Here is a 21,986-nt window from a genome sequence, read left to right on the forward strand (position 1 = left end):
TGGGGGGCAATGGGAGACAGTCCCTCCTGGGCTCCCTGTGACAGGGACACCCCATCCCATCCCGGATGGTGTGTGAGTCAACAGTACTGATAGCCATCTCTGGTCTGCTGTCTGCGTAGGCACTTGGTCAAACAAAAGGGCTGAGTAAACATTTGGAAAGCAAACATCCATGAAGGCAGATTCCCGAGGACTCTCGTCACCACAGGTGTCACTGCTCTGACTCCTCTCTCTGGATGACTGGTGGTGGCTTTCCTTCGCTTTCAGACACTTTATAGGGTAAGGGGGGTAAGGGTTAAGTCCCTCTCCCTCCTCTTATAGGAAGAAACAGCATAGAGAAAAGGGAAGGGGCTTTATTGAGGGGTGATGGGCAGCAAGTACCCCATGCTGCATCCCTCCCTACCTCTCCCAAAGCCAGCAGTGTGACAGGGGCATCTCTGACAACCTCCACCAGGTACTCAGGGGGCCCAGTGTTCGCTTCATCCCCAGGTTCGGTCTGGTCCCCCCACATTCCTATTGAGCAGGTTGGAAGGGCTGTGCATGCCCAGGAAGGGACCAGTGTCCCTTCTCTTTGGTGCCCCACATCCCAGGAGCACCCCTGGATGAGATACCGGCTGCCTCACCAAAATGGATTTCTCAGCATTTTTCCCATTCTCATTGGTCCCCCAAAGGTGGTCATGCCCCGCCTGGCACAAGCACCCTCTTCCTATGGCGTTCTAGGGCAGGGCTGGGACAAGGCCCATGGCCACCGGCCCTCAGCCCTGCAGTGTCTGCCCCCACAGAGGCCGGGCAGGGCAGGTTTGGGGACCTGGGGTTGCCAGGATGCCCGCATGGAGCCCCGGGGGGCTGCAACCTGTGGAGACCAGGGATGAGGTTACTACAATTCCCTTTGGCCCCTCAGCACCCGCCTCTGCTCCGTGCTGTCCCAGTCCCGTAGGTGTCACTGGGAGTGTGGCTGCCACCCAGGATGCTCTCCATGGAGGGGGACACGAGGGCCAGGTCACAGGTGGGCACGGTCCGGAGGCGATGGGCTGGCCCCCGGCGCAGCTGCCCCCTGTACTTGTCCCCAGCCATGAAGTACAAGATGGGGTCAAGGCAGCTGTTGATGCTGGCCAGGGGCCGAGTGATCTTGTAGGTGAAGTTGATGATGTTGAGGGTCTGACAGCTGGCTTGGAAGTAGCGGGAGGTGTAGTAAATGGTCCGGGTGATGTGGAAGGGCACAAAGCAGATGGCAAAGACAGTGAGCACGATGATGATCATCTTGATGGAGCGCTTCTTGTAGGAGGGCATTCGGGGGCTGGGGCTGGAGAAGCTGGACTTGCCGAGACTCTTGGCCATCAGGCAGTAGCACAGGACGATCACTAGGAAGGGGACCCCGAAGAGGAGGGCCATGACGGAGGAGCTGTAGTGCACATAATGGTCAAACTCCTCGGGCTTGGTGGTGTCATGGCACAGAGTGGTGTTGCCCTTGGAGCTGGTGGTGACAAAGATGAGGTTGGGGATGAGGCAGATGGTGACGACAAGCCAGGCACCCACACAAATGATGCGGGCACACTTGGTCTTCGCCCAGTTCAGGGAGCGGATGGGGTGGCAGATGCCCACGTAGCGGTGAACACTGATGCACGTCAGGAGGAGGATGCTGCTGTAGAGGTTAGCATAGAACAGGAAGCGCACCATCTTGCAGAGCCACTGCCCAAAGGGCCAGTTGTTGCGGTCAGCATAATAGTAGACCAGGGTGGGGAGGGATAGGACATAGAGTGTGTCAGAGACAGCCAGGTTGAACATGTAGGTGGTGGTGGCATTCCAGGGCCTCATCCTGGACATGAAGATCCACAGGGCCCAGGAGTTGAGGGGCAGCCCCACCACAAAGACGATGCCGTAGGAGATGGGCAGCAGGATGAACTTGAACTCCTCATTGAAGACGCACTTCGCCTCTGCCGCTGCGGTGGTGTTTCCTCCTAGCCAGGGAGCTGGCGTCGGTGTCCACAGGGCAACCGGGAACGTCCGCACTGAAGTGGCCATGTTCTCCGAGCCAGATCTAGGGGAGCAGTTAATAAAAGCGCATTAGTCGTCGATCCCGACCATTGTCAGGCACAAAGCGCGGAAGGGAGCCAAAGATGCCAGATTTTCCCCCCCTCCAGAGCTTCGGCCACTTTGATGGCTCTCTGGTTTTTCTCAGCTTGTGCGTTTGGGCCTCGCGGGGAGCTGAGGGGGACTTGACAAATCCTCCCCTTCGCAGCCCCTGCAATGACACCCATTAATCATCCCTTTGAGCGGCGCGCAGTGACACCAGCGCCGCGTGGAGCCGGGAAGCGTGCCTGAGACAGAGGACCACGCCGGCCCCGCAGGGCAGCAGCCCCACGGCGCGGCGAACAATGAGACCTTTATAAGCAACAGCAGCCCCTGGCCGGTGCCAGCACAGCCTCTTGGAAGCCGGCTCAGCCTAATTGGCACCATCCTGACAATGCTGCTCGTCCCAGAGGGCTCCTCGACAGAAGAAAGGCAGGAGGAGAAGAAAGGCTTGTCTGGGGGAATATTATGGCCCGGAGAAATCCTCAGGGGGCTGTTAAAGGAGCCTTTGGGAGTGAGTGTCCCTGGACGGTGAGGGGCCTCCAGCTGCCGGGTATTCTCCGTAGGAGAGGGATGATGTAAACCCTGCAGAGAGGAGCTGCGCCGGAGCCAAGTCCCAGCTCAAGACAGTGCAAGTTCATAGGGCAGGCAGGAGGTTTCCTTTTGCTCAGTGTTAGGATCTTCATCCTCCTGGCAAATTGGGCCCCAGCGCTGAGGCAGGAGGGTGAGCTGGCAAAGGGTCGCGTTCGCGTCTCAGGATGTCTGGAGTTCAGAGCCCCCTCTGCCTGAAGGAAGAAGGAGCTTATGCCACCATCATGGTGTCCAGCAAAGGACCGGTGAAGGCTGCCTGCGCATTGGCTGCTCCACACCTCTCACTATCCCTGGCAAAGCAGCTCTGGATCAGCCACTTCTGCTGGCCAAGGGTGGATACCTAGATGAGTAACCTGGGAGCAGGAGCATCTGCCACGCTGCCGGCAGAGGCGAGGGTGTACCCAAACCATATCTGACAGAGGGAGCGCTGGGGTGTCTCCAGTTGCTGTTGGTCCAGAGCTCACCCAGGAGGTGATGGGCATCAGGATGCATCCTCTCAGCCTCCTTGATCCTTTGGCTCCCTCATAACCCCCCTCCTGTTTGCCCTTTGCCTTTCCCATGGAGATGTGCAGATGGATGGCTTCTCATGGCAAGCGCCGTTGGCAAGAACATCCCATAGGGCGTACCCATGGGGTCAGCTGAGGTGTGATCCATGTCCCTGCACAGCCTCACCTGCAGAGACATCCCTGGGTTTACAGAGATGATCATAAATCAGTCAGGAGGCAGATGGGCAAGCAGGAGGCTGCAGGGCCAGCCCCTCTGTGCCACACGCACCTCTGTGTACTCTGTTTGAGGAGTGGGCTGAGCCACAGCTTCAGGCTCACATCAAACACCCTGCAGCTTCCTTCCTGCTGCGGCTGGTGCAGGCAGCCGCCTCCTTTATTACAGGGATGAGTTCAGAGAGCAACAGGCAGGTCCTGATCAAACATTAACAGTGGGAAGAACTCCCTCTGTTTTCCCAGAGCCAGGAGGGAAAAAGAGCTGGTAGCAAACCCCACGCCTCTGACCACTAGTGCCAGCAGTGGCCCTTGGGGTGCTGTGCTGGTCCCAGCCCAGCGACTGCGCCTCTGCAAGCTGTGGTGCTGCTGAAGAAATGATGCGCCAGGGGATTTATTTGCCTTTTCTAAGTGCAAGTGAGCACGAAGCCTTGAGCAGGACCAGACCGAAGGCGCTGCAGGGTTCAGTGTCCAAAGTCAATGCCCATGACATAGGTCAACAAACAGCTAAGGTATGAAGAAGGCAACAAATAGATCTGGTGTGAGAAATGCATAAGGAGAAAGCCTGGGCAGCTCTGTGGTGTCAGGCTGCTTCGAGGAGAGTGCATCTACACAGCTTCTGGCAGCAGATAAAGCCCAAGCATCATCAGTGCTCAGCAGCATGGTTTCACCATTCCCAAGTAAGCTTCCTTTGAGGATAACCACCGAAAAATAAAAATGCAAAAGAAGATGACATTTGACAAGCTTTATCACAACAGATTTGCTGCTTCCTCATCTTAGTCGTGATCACAATCCATGGTTTAACTTGCTGATTCGCATCATAGAATGGTTAGGGTTGGAAAGGACCTTAAGATCACCTAGTTCCAACCCCCCCCGAAAACAAACTCCAGCTGTGTAAGAACAACCTGGGGTGGAATCTTACCAGCATAAAAATGTACCTGCAGGGGTTTTCTTTCTTGCATCAGTGCACCCAAGGACACGTCACCACCAGGCCCATTCCTGTTCCTTGCTGATGTCCCCAGCAAGGCCCTCCCTGGCCACGGCCTCTCCAGAGTGGGCTTTTCAAGGAGGTGACATCTTGGAGGAGCCAAGCAGTCACTGCCAGAGTGGGAGATGGGAGGTGCTGCAGGGAAAGGACATGGAGCTGGGGATGTGATGCCAGCTCCCACCCTGCCCGTTCCATGCATGTCGGAGGGCTGTGAGGCTGGGAAATCCCTTCCCCATGGCAAGCACAACCTCCTGGGAAGACAGATGTGAGGCTGGCCACTGCAGTGCCCTGGGAAGCAATGAACAGTCCTGCAAACCCCCTGCGTGGCCACCCACTGTTGGAAAAGAGCAGGAGCTGGCATGGGGCCGTAGGTTGGGGGGCACATGCTGCCCTTGGCCCTTTGCCGCACGAACAGGAGCTGTGCCCTGGTTCCTGGCCCCACGGCCATGCCCAGCCTGAACCCGTCCTTTGGCCCCAGTGGGAGCCAGCGGCTGCCCCCAGCCCCGGTGCCCCTGCAGCTGGCCAACAATTCCTGCGCTGTGGATTTCTGGGATGTTAGAAAGGCACCAATGAAATGAATGAGTGGGGCAGCGCTGGTGGCAGACTCTGCCCTGGAGCCAAAGTCCTGCCCGCGGCAGGACCGGATAGGGGTCGGGGATCGTGGTGTAGCGAGCAGGAGCTTTGGAGAGGGACGAGAGAGTAGATTTTGGAGGGGAGGGAGCAGCCGCTGGGGGACTCGTGGCTGGGTGAGCCTGGGACCGGCTGCCGCTGGAGCACGGGAAGAACAGGGCTTTGCTTCTCACCCAAGCGCTCGGAAATTGCAAAACAAGGGGAAATTGTGCAAAACATCCTGCAGCAGGACCCTTGTCCCTAATCGCCACGGGGTTGGTGCAGCCAAAGCCCCGGCACAAGGGGAGCGTGACCTCATTTCTTTTCAATCCTTCCCTTTGACTGCAAGAGCAGCCAAAGCACGACCCGCCTGCGCTGCCTAGGTGCCGGTGCCTCCTCCCCAAGGACACCAGTGGGGTCGGGTGCTTGTCTCTGCCCACCACATCCCCTGCTCTGAGGTGACCCCTTTCTCAGCTGGGTGGCAGGTGAGGGTTTCCTTTCACCCTTGGGTGGGCCGTTCCTTGACCCTCTGCCTCCCCAAGGAAGGGCAGGAGCACAGAGCATCTGGCTAAGCCACAGCAGCCCAAGGGCGGCTTTGCCCTGCAGGGAAACAGCAATTTGAGGAAGAGGAGAGAGATGAAGGAGCGGAGGTGGCCACATAGCGGCCCTCGGTGATGGAGGAAGGCAGTGGCGCGTGAAGGAGGAAGATGCACGGAGGGATCTGGGGATGTTGGAGGGATGGGGAGATCTGGCTGACCCACACCCACCCACCCTGGGTTCCCACCTCCATCCCTTGCAGGGCCAAAGCCGCCCCTCCCAGCGTCCCCCCAGTGCCCAACTGCATTTACATGGCTGTGGTGCGGCCGTCCCGCTGCTGCTCCCTGCCCAGCCTGGGTGCCCCGGCTCACCTGCGGACCTGCCTGGGGCGGCTCTCAGCAGCGGGGCCCCGCCGCGGGGCCGGGGTCCATGCTGGAGGGGCTGCGGGCGGCCCCCGCCGTGCCCTGCCGCGCCTGTGCCCGCTCCTGCGCTCCCACCGCTGGGAGCAAAGTGCCCGGGAGAGGCAGGGCTGGAGGCGGGCAGAGGAGGGGCAGGAGCCCGCAGCGATCCCTGCCCGTGTCCCTGCCCGCCCCAGGGGCTGCCCGCAGGGCTCAGCCCCGCTCCGCTCCCATCCCGCCCATTGCCCTCGCAGGCCTTGGGCCATCTGCAGCCCCTGCAGCAGCCCCCAAACCGTGGGGCGTGTGGGTCTCACCCATGGGGCCGCAGCCCTGTGGGAGGCAAGGACCCTTGGCCATGGGGACCAGCGCCCCTCGCACATGAGGACCAAAGTCGCTCAGCCATGAGGGCCATAGCCCCTCATCCGTAGGGACCGCATCCCCCTGCCAGTGGGGGACCATGGCCCCTTGCCCACCCCACGGCAGCCCCCCCTGCCCCACCGGGTCCACGCATGTCCCGCAGTGCCCGCATCCCAAGGTGCTGCCCTGGTGGCATCCCAGCCCTGAGGGGCAACAGTAGGGACAAAGGTGGCCACTGCCACCTTGAGGCCAGTCTGGGCATAGTGTCCCCAAAACCAGGGCCACCTTGGGCGCCGCAGCAGCCGGAGCCCTGTTGGGCTGGGGTGTCCCTGTGTTTTGGGGGGGCCGTGTGCCCCCACTGCCTGCAGAGCACTGCCTGGTCGGGGGATTTAACTCCTCTGCCAGCATGCAGGCGGGTTAAAGGTGTGTGCTGTTCAGAAGTGTTGGTATTGGGATGAACGGGCACGCCGGCCGTGAACGGGTGCACCCCGACATGCTGGGGACCATGGCCAAGAGCGGGGTGGTTTGGGGAGGAGCAGAGGTGTGAGGGGTGGTGCAGGGGCAGACCGGGGATGCCTGGACACAGAGGGAGAGCCCGGGGGACCCTGGGCGTGCTGGGATGAGCAGGTAGATCGGTGCGTTCCAAAGGGAACGGTGCCACTGAGGGCAGCCCAGAGGGCTGGGGTCTGCAGGGTCCCTGAGTAAACAGTGGAAGGCAGGGGGCAATGTTCTGGTGCTCTCCCTTTGCCTGTGCAGAATGAGGCGTTGCACACACGCACCCCAGCATCCCTGAGACTTTATTCTGGATGAGAATAGCAAGGGGCATCTCATAAGGAAACGGTGCAGCAGCCTTACGAGCAGCTGCTGCAGAAGAAGTCATCTGGGAATGCTGCCCAACCATCGCTGAGCCTGGGGAGGAGGGATGAGGCCAAAGGCACAATGGTGTACGGAGCTGGGCTGGTCAGCCCTTGCAGGCTGCCTGAAAAGGCTGAGCCTTAAGGTCCAAAGTGGTCCCTACTTCCCAAATGGCCTCAACATCTGCCATGTCCCCATCCCTCCTTGCTGGTGGGGCTCAGCATGGTCCTTCCATCGCTTTGGGGTGGAAGGATGGAAACAGGCAGTGAGACACGGAAAGCGTCTGTAGGAGTTTCCTGATGTTCCCAGCTGAGTCACTTTGCTGGTGAGGCCAATCATGTTGGGGGCATGGCCTGGGTGTTTCCTGCCCCGTCCTCCTCAGCAGCTCTGCCTGCCTTGGGAGCTCCAGAGGTGCTGGGGTGGGGATGGATGCTCTAGGCGCTGGGTCCGAGGTTGTGTCTCTGCGGCAGGCTCACCACGGTGCCATCACCGAGCTTGCCATGGATGAGCTGGGGATGGGTCAGACTGAGCACCCCAGCCTCCGGCAGGTCCCGCTTCGTGACATCTCTGTGAGGGGGGAGCAAGTGCTGGGGGAGCCACGGGGAGGGAGCAGGAAGCCCACGCAGCCCCGGGGCATCCATTGTGGACTTGACATCCTCCTGCCCCTGTCCTGCCGCATTCCCACCTCTCCTCCCCACCAGGGCACAGGGCTCTGCCAGGGCCTGTGGGGCCACAGGAGCTGGTCTGCACGGTGCCCCCTTCCTGAGCTCCAGGGCCTGGGGTACCTGAAGATCTCCTGGTGGTCCCAGGCCATGCTCTTGCAGCCTTTCCTTGTCCTGCTGCAAGCTGAGGTGGCCCAGGCACCCACTGATGCTGCAGAACCACTCACCCCTGTTGCAAGGCCACTGGAAAAACAAGCACAGGGATACATGCCAGCAGGGTTATACCAGGACCATGAAGTCCCCACCTTCATGTCCTCACCCCAGGTCAATGGGGCACATTGCTGTTCCCTCACCTTCCACTATCCCACTGCCTGTGCCATGGTGGCTCCATCAGGCAGAACACTGCCATGGGGATGGGACCTTGCATTTGATGGTGACCCCATGGCCCAAAGCAGGTCCCCTCCCTCCCTGAGCTCCCCAAGCCCTTCAGCTGAGCTCCAGAGCCCCATAGGGACCACAGTGGTACCTCTCTGGAGTGGCTGTGCTGGCGAGCACCCGGCGGGCACCTCGACACCTCCTGGTAGGGCCGTGGGGGTGGCTCCAGAGTGCTGTGGGTCTGGTGCAGCAGGGTCCTGGGGTGCAGCAGGGTCTCCTGGCTGTCTCCTCCGTGCTCGGGGGCTGCCCAGTCCATCTGGCTCAGGCAGGAGGCCATGTGCAGCGCTGTCAGTGAGCAGTCACCCAGCCCTGGTGTGTCCCTCACCAGCATGGCTGATTTGGGTCTCTTCTGCTGGCCCACACGAAGGGGGCTGAGTGGGCACCCACGGGGTGGACCCCCTGGCACATGGTGGTGCTGGCTGCCCCACCGCTGCTCCTCCGAGGGCAAAGGGGCCCGTGCTCCAAGGGGGCTCCGGTGCTGCTGGCCCCTGGCTGGGCTCTCTGCCTGTTTGGTGTGGGCTTCACCAGTGCCAGGGGCCAGCACCCACGTGTTGGGGACCCCCTCGAAGATGAAGTAGGCTGGGTTGGTGTAGCCAGCAGCCGGCTCCAGGAGGCTGCGGGGCCGGCTCCTGCAAGGCACAGTGGGAGAGGACTCAGCATCACCCCACAACCGGGGCTTGTGGTGGGGCTGAGCCTGGCTGCGGTACCTGAGGGTCTGCCGGGGTGGCTTGGGGCACATCGGGGTGTGTGCCGCTGGCTTAGCATCCTCCTCCTCAAAGCTGATCCACTCTGCAAGAGCACTGAAGTCTGGCATCTCCCCACCAGGCACTGCACAGCCCCTGACCACTGCTGGGGTCCGGGAGGGCAGCCTGGGCATGGGCAGCTCTGGGGTGCACTGTGCTCCCACCCCAGGGTGACAGGAGGGGACTGGTGTGAGGCCACCCCTACCATAGAGCCTCTCACGGGTGCCGCACGTGTCCTTGGGGACCCGGACCTTCATCCAGCCACGTATGGAGCCCGTCTCCTCGCCACGGTGGAAGAGGAAGGTCTCGAACCGCTGGGCCATGCTGCCGATCATTGACCTCATTGCGATGCAGCACTCACCTGCAGGCACAGCACACAGCAGGGTGAGTTCCACGGTCCCTTCTGCCAAGCTCCAGCTGCAAAACCACACACCCAGAAGGCTGTTTCCCCCTGCCACCGTCCCGCACGTACCATAGGACTCGCAGCTCTCCACACCCTTGATGCTGAGGAGCAGGTGCTGGTCCACCAGGTACTCCAAGTCTGGCAGAATGGGCTTCAGCTGCATGCAGAGAGAGGAGTGCTCGGGGTGGGGGCTGCTGCAAGGTAGGGTGGTACAAGGCTGGCACTGTCCTGGGGGAGACGGTGACAGCCCCCAGCACCCCTTGGGGGTCAGGGTATGGAGCCAGCAGGAGGGATGCGGAAGAGGAGGGAGGAGGATGCTCAGGGGCTGTACCACAGGCAGATGCTTTGCGGACCAGCCCAGCTTGAGGAAGCCGGGAATGTCACAGCTCTGGAAAGTGTTGTCCCCGCTCCGCTGGGCCTCTGCGGGGGAGAGCGGGGGGCATAGGTCCAGCCAGGGCTGGCTCAGCCCCGTGGCCCACCGCTGCCACCCCAGCACCCCGCAGGGCCACCTCACCCTCCAGGCAGTAGGAGTGGAACTCGATGTAGCACTTGCTGCGGCTGGTGGTTTTCACGATCACCTCGATGCTCTCCCACTCGATGCAGGCCAGGGGCTCGGGGCTGGAGCCGGGAGCTGCAGGCAGGCACCGGAGGTCAGCCCATGGCCAGGGCTCACCCCAAACAGGGCACGGGGGTGACAGGCCCCAGGCCCTTACCCTTCTTGGGCACGAACTGCGAGGTCACTCCCACCTCAAAGGTGGCGAAGACGGGCGAGTGGTCACTGGTCACAATGTCATCGGTGCAGCCTGGATGGTGGCAGGGAGCAACTGGGTGATGGTCCCCCAGCCCCGGGGTCCCGGGCAGCGCTGGCCACCCAGAGCTGCCCCCAGCCCCAGGCTCTCACTAACCATAGGAGTTACAGACCACGTGGGTCTCCGGGTGTGACTTCCACAGGATGCGGTCACACCACGAGGGGACATTGATCCTCATCTGAAAACAGGAAAGCAGCCAGCATCAGTGTCCCCTTGGGTGCACCCCAAAAAGTGAGCTCCCTCCCATCCAGGCCCGCTCTGCAGATGGAACAGGCTGGTGGAGGTGTGGGGTTGAACATCACCATGCAATTCCTCCCCATCCCACAGTGATGTCCTGCAGCTTGGCAGAGGCTCCATGAACTCACCCCTGTGGGCTTGAACTTCTGCCACATGTAGCTGTCCCTGGAGCCCCGCTCATACCGGTAGGTGGGGGGGAAGGAGATGTCACCCTCACCTGGGAACCAAGACACAGAGGTGGCACAGGGGGCAGCACCACTGCAATCAGCCCGGGACATGCCCCATGGAGCATCATCCTGTGCTCACACCAATGGCTGATGGCCATGGCCACCTCTGCCTGTCCCTGGGCTTGCACCCTCTTGGGATGCAGAGCCCAGGGACCTGCCCTGTTGGGGCTTGCACATCCCCAGCCTTTCAGCACAGGGCTATGCCAGGCCAGGGGTCCACCATGTGTTGGAGGTGGACCAGAGGAGAGGTCTGCAGAGACCCTGGGTGCCACCATCTTGGTGCCTGTGTCCCCACACTCACTGAATTGCAGGAACACCTTGTTCTTCTCCCGCTCCAGGTTGAGCTGGTCGACAGCCAGGAGAGCTTCAAACTCCTTCTTGGTTATGTGGGCAAGGATGTCCTGTGCCGGGGAAGAAGGCACGATGAGCCCCAGCTCCTCCCATCCCTGCAGCTGCACCAGCACTGCCACCGGCGTGCCACCATCCCGCTGCGGTGCCCATGGGGTCCCACCTGCACGTCCATGTCCAGGCGATAGTTGAGGTCCCCGAACCAGAAGAGGTGGGTGAAACGCAGGGTGAGGTCAAAGCCCCCCAGCCGCTTGTCCCCCAGGACCAGGGAGTGCAGGATGTCACTGTAGTTCTGGTTACGCCTGTGGGGTGGGTACAGCAGCACCATGTGAGCCACGCCACTGACACCTCATCCTCACCCTGCCTCTGCGTGGTGGGGACATGAACACCCTCACAGCCCCTCAGGGCTCCCCTAGCCCCCTGAGACACCTGTCTGCCGTGGGGCAGCCCCATCCCAAGCCCCTCCGTCAATCACCTGTGGGTCTTCTCGCTGCCAGAGGCCAGGTGGCAGTTGACGAAGCCAAAGGAGGTGCCATTGAAGAGGAAGGAGACACCAACAGCTCCCTTGTTCCCTGCAGGGATGCACGGGGCACTGAGCTCTGGAGCATCTCAGGCATCCTGGGGTGGCCCTCAGGATGTCCCCTCACTCTGGGGCACCCCACACCCCATCCCTACCCAGCGTGTTGGCAATCCCTGTTTTCACACTGGAGGTGTGGACGTGGCTGATGCGCCGCTCGTGCTCGGGCTTCACCAGCACCACAATCTTGATGCTCCAGAGGCATTGCAGGGCAACCTGCATGGAGGGACAGGGGGTGAGTCTGCCTGCTCCCCCCATACCACCCCACGGCCAAGCGCAGTGGGGATGGAGAAGCAGCAAGGTCAGCCAACCCATCCCTGAAAGGTGGCTCCTGGGGAGGGCACACAGAGTCTGCGGGGTGTAAGGGGTTCCCTGGGCTGCATCTGGGGTGGGAAAGGACCCTGGCTTTGGGGATAGGAGCCCTGGGGTGATGGCTGCTGGTAACCAGTGCCCGAGACTGCTGCGGGACATCTTTAGCGTGCTCAGCACCGGGTGCCTCTCCAGGCACAGCCAGAGGGGTCCAGGCTGCACCCGCCGTTACCACTCGGTAGTCGACGGCCATCAGGGTCTTGAGAGATGCGCGGAGGAACTCGACCCACTCGCGGTCACCCAGGGAATTCTCCTGGGTGCCGATAACGTAGATGTCATGGGGGATGCAGGCAGTGGTCTCATCCTGCGCGCGCCCCAAGCCCCTCGAGGTCAGCCAGGAGGCGATGGAGCGGGGTGGCGGCGTGCTGCCTGCGGGCAGGGGACAGCGGGTCACCAGGGAGGGATGGGCAGCGTGCCAGGCTCATCCAGCTTGTCCCCAGCCACAGACCCTGTACACCTCCAGGAGCTGCCAGGACAAGAAGCTTCATGGCAGCCCTACAGTTCTGCCATGCTCATCCGAGACTGATGGTGGGATTTACTGCTACCACCCAAAACCCTCCCAGGTATCCCAGCTCCTCCATTTCCCTGACAGCCACTGGGTGAGCAGATCATGACAGGACAGACAAACACAAAAGCAATCAGTCTTCTCCAGCCTCCTCCTCCCACCAGGGACCAGCTCAGACCTCAGGTTTCCTGGGGCAGGTCCCTGAAGCTCTCACCCCCCCACAACCCACCCAGGCTCACAATGAGCCATGGCAGCCTCCCAGGACAATGTGACCTTACCCTACCCCTTACCCATGTTCCACGTCCCAACATACACTGAGATAAGGTCAGGCTCATCCAGGTTGGAGTGCTGGATCTTCATCAGCTGCAGCAGCTGGCAAAAGGCCTCTCGCTTCTGTGGGACAAGTGTCTTAGGGTCCCAAAGGGGAGCCGGGAGCCACAGCACACCCAGAAGCTGCTGGTGGTGGGATCAGGAGGACATCACCCCCAGACACAGGAGCCAGTTTGCTCTCAGCCCTGAGACCATCGATTTGCTGCACTGGTGTATAACACCTCTGTATTCCCCCAGGACACCCAAGGAGTGCAGCCGGTGCCACTTACCCGTGCGCTGGAGAAGATGAAGTCTCTGCTGAGGCTCTTCTGTGGCTCCCGGTCATACAGCAGCCTCACCTTGCTCTGCACGCTCTGGTATTTGATCAGCTGCAGGACTGAATGCTGGGTGTGAGGGGGTCAACGGTGGCTGCCAGCCTCCCACCATGGGAGCAGCAGGTAGCGTGGGATGGGGGCTTGGGATGAGACCAGGTCTGCAGCCCATCACCCTGGCATCAGGCCTGCGCCAGGGAACCCCACAGTCATCAACCAGTGGCGGGTCAGCAACCCCTTACTTTTGTCCTGTGGGATGGTCTCCTCCAGGGACCCGCTGCCCTGCTTGGTGATGGCCACTGTGCCCGACTGCACGTCCACCTTCAGGGCTGCCCGCTGCGACTTGCCCACCTTCACCTGCAGGCAGGGACGTGGATCCTGGGTTGGCCCCAGGCCTGCCCAGCGTGGGCAGCAACGCTGGGGCCCTACCGCATCCTCCACCCTCACCTCAAAGCTCTGCACAGCCAGGGGCTTGGCGCCTGGCGGGGGGGACGCTGCCACGCTGGGTAGTGCCAGGTTGTGCCTTGACACCGTCTCCTGCAGCGACTTCAGCACCTGCCGGGAGATGGATCCTGGTCAGGGGGCACTGGGCTAACTGGGAGCCCTGGGGCTGTGCAGCTTCTGACAGCTCGCTTTGGCAGAGGGTTTGGTTTAGGTGAGGGGTTCACTGGAGCACAGTGAGGCTCCCCAGCCTGGGGCACCCTCTGAGCTGGGCAGTGGCTGCCGTTAACATCAGCCATGCCTCTGCCTGCACCCAGTTGCGCTTCCCAAGCCCAGCACGGCAGGATGGGGCAGACACCTTCTTCTCCAGCGAAGAGAGGAGATGGTTGACAGTGGATATCTTGTTGAGGAGCAGCTCAAGGTCTGGGTCGCTGGTCAGGAGACCCTGGGGAGAAGGATGGACATTCCTGGAGCAGCACAGTGGCACTAGACTGGTGGATTCCTCCTCGTGGGTTTGGGCTGAGACATGGGGGTCCCTGGGGTCTGGCAGGGGAAGCGGCTTCCTCTATTGCTGCATCCTAGACTGGGTGCGGGAATGAATCCCTGCTTGCCCTCAGGCCACAGAGCACCAGGTGCCTTCCACTGGCTGCAGGGACCACAGCACGCAGCACCCAGCACTGCTGGCAGTCCTGTGGGGTGTGCAGCACCTTTGGGTGCCGACAGGCTCTGAAACCACCCCAACCACCTTCTCAATCATCAGGGGCACCCAGCCATACGTGAGGACGCACCTGCAGGTGGCCGGGGGCTGTGGTGGCCACGGGGGGGGTCACCTGCTCCCTGGCTGGGCTGCGAGGGGACATGGGGGGGTCGAACACCCTGGCCAGTGTCTCCAGACCAGCCAGAGTGAAGTCGATCTCACTGCAGAGGGGAGGAGAGGAGCGGGTGAGAGATGGTGCTGAGCCCCGGTGGTGGTGTCCGGCCACCATGAAGGGGATGGGGACATGGACATGGGGGTGCACTCGCCTGTGCAGTGCGCGGCAGGCAGTGACGAGCGCGGTGCTGAGGTGACGCAGCTGCGGGTGCCCGTGGCGCAGCGCCTCCAGGTCCAGCTGCACGTGGTGGTTCAGGTACTCAGCCATGAAGCCCATGAAGTCGCTGGCTGGGCTGCAAGGGAAGGTGGGCATCTTAGAGCCATAGAATGGTTTGGGTTGGGAAGGGCCTTAAGATCATCCAGTTCCAGCCCCCTGCCATGGGCAGGGACACCTCACACTAAACCATCTCACCCAAGGCTCTGCCCAGCCTGGCCTTGAACACCACCAGGGATGGAGCATTCACAACCTCCCTGGGCAACCCATTCCAGTGCCTCACCACCCTAACAGGAAATAATTTCCTCCTTAGATCCAATCTAAACTTCCCCTGTTTAAGTTTTAACCCGTTACCCCTTGTCCTATCACTACAGTCCCTAATGAAGAGTCCCTCCCCAGCATCCCTACAGGCCCCCTTCAGATACTGGAAGGCTGCTATGAGGTCTCCACGCAGCCTTCTCTTCTCCAGGCTGAACAGCCCCAACTTTCTCAGCCTGTCTTCATACAGGAGGTGCTCCAGTCCCTGATCATCCTCGTGGCCTCCTCTGGACTTGTTCCAACAGTTCCATGTCCTTTTTACTCTGAGGACACCAGGACTGCACGCAGTGCTCCGAAGTGGGAACACCCCTCCCCGGCCATGCCTGCCCCATCACCTCCACCAGCCCAGGCTGTACAGCGCTGCCTTACCTGCCGTGGACCTGCTCCTGCAGCCTCTGGTGCAGCTGCTGTGAGATGTGGGTCTGGGTGGCGATGGGAGCGCTGAGCCATGAGCCTGCCGTGGCCCCACCGGCCGGGACCACGCTCACCGTGTGCCCAGCGCCCCGGGTGTCCTCCCTGTCTGCGGGCAGAGCACAGCGGCTCAGCAGGAACCCTCCATGCTCACAACCTGCATGGCCCCGATGTCCCCTCCCTGGCTCACCCGAGTCCTCGTCGGCCGCCTGCCCTGCCCGGTGCACGGGGTAGAGCAGGGGTGTCACCAGCCCGTTGTTGGGCTGCTGGTAGGCACTGATCAGGTCAGGGAGGGTGCGGAAACACTTGGCTTGGATGCCCTGGATGGTCTGAGGAGGTAGAGAAAGGGAAGCACCATCATGTCCCTCCCTCCACTGGCTCCATGTGCTGAAGCAGCTCCTGGGCAGGCGCTGGCCCAACCTGCTCTCTCAAGTGGGTCTGTCCCCCAGAATGAGCCCACGGCGAGCAGGATGCCAGACCCATGGAAAGCTCACCCCAGCCCTTTGCACGGCAGCAGACAGCAAAGCAAGGAGAGGAGCATGGAAACATCTGCCTCGTGCAGCACATGGGAATGCTCCCTAGGGACCTTCAGGATGCTCTTTTTAGGGGCTAGGAAGGGCAGCTGCAGGGAGCTGGGTGCCAGGAGATACTGTGAAGTGGCACCAAAGAGGGGAAGCAACGCTGAGCTGTCAGGCAGTCAAGACAGACATCATGGGGACAGACATGGGGATGGGGCCTGTGTGGCCAGGCTAGGGCAGGAGACAGTGGCAGGAAAGGGACAAGTGTTTTGCTGTGCTGCCCTGGGCTGGATGGTGATAGCCCCATATGGCCGGGGGTGGCTGCAAAGCGCTCACATCCTGCGGTGCTGCGTGTTGCAGGCAGCTTGTGCAAACCACAGTGCTGGCATGTCGGGGAGGGCAGGCGGATGCCACATCTTTGTGTGCTGTGAGGAGGCGAATATCCCTGCCCTTTGCACTGCATCCTGCCTGTGTCCCCAGGCAGGCACCCAGGGGCATTAGCCAAGGCAGGGAGGGCACCCCAGTGGCACCCAGCCCCTGGACACCCGCCGCTGCACCCACCTGGACAGACAGCAGCCCCTCATCGTTGGGGAGGATGCGGTAGGTGTGGACGTGCCGCTGGAACCTGGGAGAGAGCAGAGGAGGGTTCCCCATCACACCCCCCATGACACTGTGGGTGTGTGGCAGCACCCAGCCCTGATGCAAACACCCCATTCCTTCTGCAGAGAGAGGAACTCTCATAAAAGCATCACCCTCAGCTCTTTGTACCGGTTTGCGGGGGGGATGCGCAGTGTCCACTCATCTCCAAACAGTGCTCTGCCTGCATGGGCACGGCCGGGAGCTCAGCCACATCTCCACCAGCATTCAGTGGGGCACCCCATGGCACTGTGTGGCAGTGAGGGTTTCATGGCAGCCCAATTCATGACAGCCGACGGCTGCCATAGCATGGTCATACTTGCTCTGGGGCCACTGCACATCCCTGCCTGTGCCACCATCCTGTCCGGCACCAGTGCTGGGATGCTGGCGAATGCCGGCTAAGCTCCCGGCATTCCCCGCGCCCCTCAGCACCATGTGTTTGCAATTTGTCCCGTGCACTGGGCCAGGCCAGCGGTAGGGAAGGGGGTGGCATCCCTCCAAACCCACCAGGCACCGCCCCACATGCTGCAGACATGTCGCTCAGCTGCAGGAAGGGTGCAGGCAGCAAGCAGGGGTAGCAGTGCTTTCAGGGTGTGGGGATGGCAACGGACCCGTGAGTGGCAGGATGTAACCCTGAAGTCCCAGCATCTGAGATGTTAACAGCAGACGTCACGGTGCAGATGTGGCCATTGGGGGGTGGAGGAAGAGGGGATGTTTGTTTTTGCAGAGGGAGAGAGGTCTGAGTCAGCCTCTCCAGCTCCCACAGCCAGCAGGCAGCCCAAAATGGCTTGGCGTGCCCTGGATTTCGGGTTCTCCCTTCAGCAATGCTGGTGCTGGGCAGGGCTGTGGGCCCAGGCTCCTGCCTGCTCCCAAGGATGCAGGGTTCTCCACTGGCCTGACATGGGCATCGCTCCAAAACCCCTGTGCCAGAGCCTGGCAGCCAGCTCACCCACCAGCAACCCTGCAGCAGGTTTTGGCCATAGCAGGAGCAGGGAGAGGGATGGAGGGACCCGGTGGTGGACAAGAGAGAGAAGCCCCAAGCAGAAGCCAGGCAGGTGACTTACAGGAGGCAAAGGGCATATGCTCCTGATACTGACTCGCTGTCCCGCACCAGGAAGCAGCCGTCCCGCCCGGCCTTGGCCAGCAGCTCCTCTGCCATCACACGGCTGATGTCCCGGTGGTACCAGTTTGCTGCCGCCATCCTCTAAAGCAGAGGGACAGTGGCTGCACTGTGTCCCTCTCCCAGCCCTGCATCTGGGCTCAACAGCAGCTACTGGCCATCAGCTAGCCAATGGAGTGGGCTGGAGAAGGCGAAGGTGGGGGTGATGTGGGACACCAGCTCCCTGGTACCCAAGTGAGTTGCTGGCTGCAGGTCCCAGTGGGTGATGGGCAGCCACCGAGGTGATGCTCATGGAGATGGGGTACCCCGCGGCCAGGCTGTGTTGCAGGAGCAGGGCCAGGGGAGCAGCTGTTGGAGGCTGGGGGTCCCAACACTTCTCATCAAGGGAGACTCCAGCCTGTAGGTGTACAGCAGCAGAGATCAGAGAATGGATCTTCCCCTTGGGGGGGGGGGGGGGGAATCACCCCCTGCTGTCACCCAGCACCCCCATCCTGCCTCGGTGCACGGCCAGGACAGGCCATGCTGGTGTCCCAGCAGCACGCGGGGACCCAGACCTCCCCCAGCACACTCACCGTCCCCCGCAGGTGCAGTGCGGGGCTACTGCGGGCAGGGAGCCGAGCTTTCGGGGTGCAGCCAAGCAGGAGAGGAGCTGTGATGCTGCACCGGCCGCTTGGGGCTTCCTCCCGTGGGGCCGCTCTGCCCGTCACACGCTGACGGCGGGGTGGCAGCAGGCGGTCAGCAGCACCCACACTGATGGACCCAGCCTGGGGCCCCACCACCGGGACCGCGGCTCCGTGCCCCGTGCTGCTCGCTCGGCACCGCGGCGGCCGCCGCGCTCTTCCTCCTTCTCTGCTCTCGCCGCTGCCAGGACCAGCCTCCTCGCTCCTCCTCCAGCTCCAGCCCCGCTACGGGGGGAAGCCCGTGGCTGAGCACGGCCCGGTGCAGGCAAGGAGCAGTCCTGAGCAGGGGCTCAGCCCCCCGCTGCTCATCGTACCCTGGGGCAAGGGGCAGTGAAGGGCAGAGCCCAGTCCTTTGGGCAGGACCATGAGAGAAGGGACAGACAGTGGTGTGGGACAACAGCAAGCCCCTGAAGTGTGTTTGGGGTGGTGGGCAGGCGAGCAGCCCGCATGCAGCGACCGAGCTGCCCGCTGCTGGAAACCTTGGTGCCTGCGCTGGGGCTGAGCTCTGCTGCTGGCTGCTGGCTGCTTGGAGGCAGAGGTGCTGCTGGCATCGGGTGGCCAAGCGAGCCAGGCGCCCACAGTGGCATTCATGTCACGCTGTCTGTGCGTGCAATGCCTGCAGGCAGAAGGGAAGTGGGGTTTGGGGGCTCCTGGGAAGGGGTCAGGAAGGAGGGAGGCTTTTCCTGGCAGCACAGGGCTGTAACCAGCACCGGGGTTCCCTCCTGGTACCTCCTGCGTACAGACCCAGAGGTTTTGCTCCTTGTGGCAAGGATCGAGCGAGCCAGGCGCATGCTGCTGCTGGGGTGATTAGCACAAGTTAATTACAGATAAGTAGCACCGTCTGCTGCCAGAGCACTCAGGAGCATGAGGGCTGCTCTGAATGGAGACAGGACAATGGGCTCCTGCCAGGGGGGATGAGGTTGAGGATGGAGTGCCCTGCCAAGCCATGCTCCTGGCTGTCTGCTGCTCTTGGCATCAGGAGCCATGAGCCATGCAAAGGGACTGCTCCTCGCCACCAGCCCATTGGTGCAGATATGGCAAAAGCCCCGGCCAAGGCTTCCTACTGGGCTCCCAGCCTCGAGAGGAACCGGTGGTAGGGCCCACTGAGAAGTCAGGCAGCCTGCTTGATTTTGGTATGGAGGCTCTGGGCCACACGGCAGTGGTTGCACCTCTCACCAGTGCCTGCCATGGGGACATGCAGTGATGGCAGGTCTGTGCAGAGATGGCAGCAGCAGACCCCCATTCCTGTCGGAGACGCACATCCTGCCAGAGACCTGCTCCCACCAGCACTGCTCTGTTACTTAACAGAGCGGCAGTAATTCCCCACAGCACGGAGGTGCCTGGCTTCGGATTAATGCTGTCAGTGCCGCCTAATCTGGATCAGGGAAGGAAGCCCTGGAGCTCTGAGGGGCTTTGAGGAATCAGCAGCATTGGTTGTGTTTATGTAAGGTGGCTGCGGTCTGCAGTGCCAGGTGCTGAGCAGGGACGTTGCCAGATGCACCAGCGCTCAGGGAGCCCTGCCAGCACCGGGGACACTTGGATATTGGAAGGCAATGTGGGTTCACCAGTGCCAGCTTACTGGGTGGCTCCGGCTCCCCCCCAGGCTCCCTTCAGGCATTGGAACATGATGCCCATGGCAGTGCTGGAGTCACCGTCCCTGGAAGTGTTCACAAACCGTGTAGACGAGGCCCTCAGTGACATGGGTTGGTGGTGGCCTTGGCAGTGTGGGGGTAAAGGTTGGACTTGGTGATCTTAAAGGTCTTTTCCAACCTGGTCGATTCCATGATTCAGAGGACAGACCCTGCAGGCGAAGTGGGAAAGATGTGGGAAGCTCCGTGGCTGTTCCCTGGGGAGGCAGGACACTTCAGGGCACTGGATGCCAGGGATAAACCAGATGTTTGAGCTGCGCATCACACAGCACCTGGACCTGGAGGGACAAGTGGGATGAGACATATGAGAGGAGCCTTTGGCTATTTATTAAACAGGAAAAAGGAAGAAGCCCTCTCTCATTTCCCTATAATTTTTAACAAGGTGCTGCATCCCCCAGCTTCCTTTCCCGGTGCTTGGTTCAGAGCACAGTGCAAGGGAAGGGATGTGGCCTGTCTGTCTCACCACTGGTCTGGGGAGGGGAAATCTCTTCCCCCCACATTGGCAAGGAAGGTCGCCCTGGCTGAATCCACCAAGTCAGGATTAAACCGAGCTGAAGCCTCCCATGATGAAATCTGCTCTCCAACCTCACCCTGCTCCACAGACCCCGTGGCCAGAACGCCTGTGAACAGCACCGGTCTCAGGGGCCTTATTAAGAGCCTAATGAAGAGCAGCAAACAGAGAGCTCAGGATGAGGTGCCTGGGGCATGGCGCTGGGGGTGGGCACTTCCCTGTCCCCCCGGGGTCCAGGTGGGGCTGCCTCCTCCTCTTCCACTCGCCAGGGGGGAGGTCACAGTTCACGTGTCCCCCTGACCTTGGCAGAAATAGCACCCGCTAAGCTGCAAACTAAGAAGCTCTCCTGTGTGCAATTAAAGAGATCACAAGTCCCGGCCTTTGTGCAACGTGTGTGACAGCTAAAGCCCTGGGCAGTGGGGCTGGCATGCCCTGGTGGCTCCTGGTGGCTACCAGTGGCCCATAGGAATAAGGACACAGGTGGGCTGCGTTTGAGAGGAGCTGGTACCCAGGTGATGAAGGTTGTTAGGCTGATGCAGAGCGCAGGGAGGAGATTATGGCTGTGTCTTCGTCCTGAGGCACAGCCATGAGCAGGGGCATCCTGACCTCAGCGCTCAGCTCTGGGGTCTGAGCCAGGACCAAGTGTGCGCTCAAAGTAAAGGGTCTGGCTGAGCAGGCAAGGGCTTGAGGGATGCTGGAGGTGAGGAAGATGAGAGGGGCCTTGCTGGAGCAGTTTGCAGGCTGCCCTGGGCTGCCCCTGTAGTCTGTGCTCTGTCCCTAGGGCCAGCCCAGGGGCAGCGTCAATGAGCATCCTGCAGCCACCTCTCTGGGAGTGGGATCCCCTGCACTGGCTGCAGCCAAGGAAGAACAATAGTGAGGAATGCTTCTCTCCTGGCTGGCATAAGGCAAATCCACTCCGTGCTTTCAAGAGTTTTCTATTTGCAGCAGCAAACCTTGAATTAATGATGTGCTAATAGGGTCAGGTGAGGACAGCCTGTGGTGTTATGAAATGATGTGGGGCTTGCCCAGCGGGGCTGGGGGATGGTGACAGGTCTGTGTCCCACCACTGAGGGATGGCTGGCCCTTCCTGCTGCCTGCAGGGTCAAACAGCCTGGTGTGGCAGCTGCCACTGCAGCCCTGAGCCTCATGTGTGTCTTTGATCTTGTACAGCAGCATCCCTGTAGCAAGGGTGTCCCGTGTGCCCTGGACCACAGTGGATCACCGTTAGGTGACTAGCCACATGGGCATATTGGCCATGCAAGAAGCTGCCTGCACCTCCTGTCCGTCAGTTGGCCATCCAGCAAAGTGCATGAGGGAGGGATAAAACCGGGCACATCTGTCTCTGCCATCTCCATCCATGCTTGTGCCCAGGGCTGGCCCTGCTCCCCTTGCCATGGGAGCAGCTGCAGACAGCCGCCGTGGAAATCTGCCCCTGCCCACCAGGAGCAGAGCTTCCACCTCAATTACCATCACCTTGCTCCTAAGCCTGCTTTGCCAATCTCCATAAGCGGCTTTCCCAGGACTCTGGCAGAAGCTGTATTTA

At 61.3% G+C, this 21,986-nt stretch overlaps 2 protein-coding genes across 4 annotated transcripts; both read right to left on the reverse strand.

Moving 5' to 3' along the window:
- Positions 1-334: 334 nt before the first annotated feature.
- Positions 335-6,016, reverse strand: P2RY4 (pyrimidinergic receptor P2Y4). Of its 3 annotated transcripts, XM_061445645.1 has the most exons (3): positions 3,719-4,211; positions 3,331-3,685; positions 335-2,035 (listed from the first exon to the last, which is right to left on the reverse strand). In XM_061445645.1, exon 3 carries the CDS (start codon positions 2,017-2,019, stop codon positions 895-897), a length of 1,125 nt encoding a protein of 374 aa, XP_061301629.1. In that variant the 5' UTR covers positions 2,020-2,035; positions 3,331-3,685; positions 3,719-4,211; the 3' UTR covers positions 335-894. The 3 variants fall into 3 exon arrangements, with proteins under 3 accessions (XP_061301629.1, XP_061301628.1, XP_061301630.1); XM_061445644.1 differs by lacking the exons at positions 3,331-3,685; positions 3,719-4,211 and adding an exon at positions 5,880-6,016; XM_061445646.1 differs by lacking the exons at positions 3,331-3,685; positions 3,719-4,211 and adding an exon at positions 4,297-4,447.
- Positions 6,017-7,534: 1,518 nt separating this feature from the next.
- LOC133265290 (phosphatidylinositol 3,4,5-trisphosphate 5-phosphatase 2-like) lies at positions 7,535-17,995 on the reverse strand. Its single transcript, XM_061445649.1, is given in 28 exon segments — positions 7,535-7,685; positions 7,904-7,926; positions 7,928-8,023; positions 8,307-8,844; positions 8,923-9,004; positions 9,164-9,319; positions 9,431-9,518; positions 9,693-9,781; positions 9,876-9,992; positions 10,075-10,164; positions 10,267-10,348; positions 10,536-10,624; positions 10,936-11,035; positions 11,146-11,284; positions 11,458-11,554; positions 11,658-11,775; positions 12,101-12,297; positions 12,724-12,826; positions 13,033-13,139; positions 13,317-13,431; positions 13,522-13,629; positions 13,874-13,960; positions 14,292-14,429; positions 14,535-14,679; positions 15,288-15,438; positions 15,520-15,658; positions 16,409-16,472; positions 17,548-17,995. Coding segments are annotated over 28 exon segments (3,528 nt in total). The 5' UTR covers positions 17,685-17,995; the 3' UTR covers positions 7,535-7,552.
- Positions 17,996-21,986: the final 3,991 nt, after the last annotated feature.

The sequence above is a fragment of the Pezoporus flaviventris genome, unplaced genomic scaffold (assembly GCF_033815535.1).
Source record: "Pezoporus flaviventris isolate CSIRO_AGI_PZ_B2104156 unplaced genomic scaffold, CSIRO_AGI_Pfla_v1 ptg000005l, whole genome shotgun sequence".
NCBI lineage: Eukaryota > Metazoa > Chordata > Aves > Psittaciformes > Psittacidae > Pezoporus > Pezoporus flaviventris.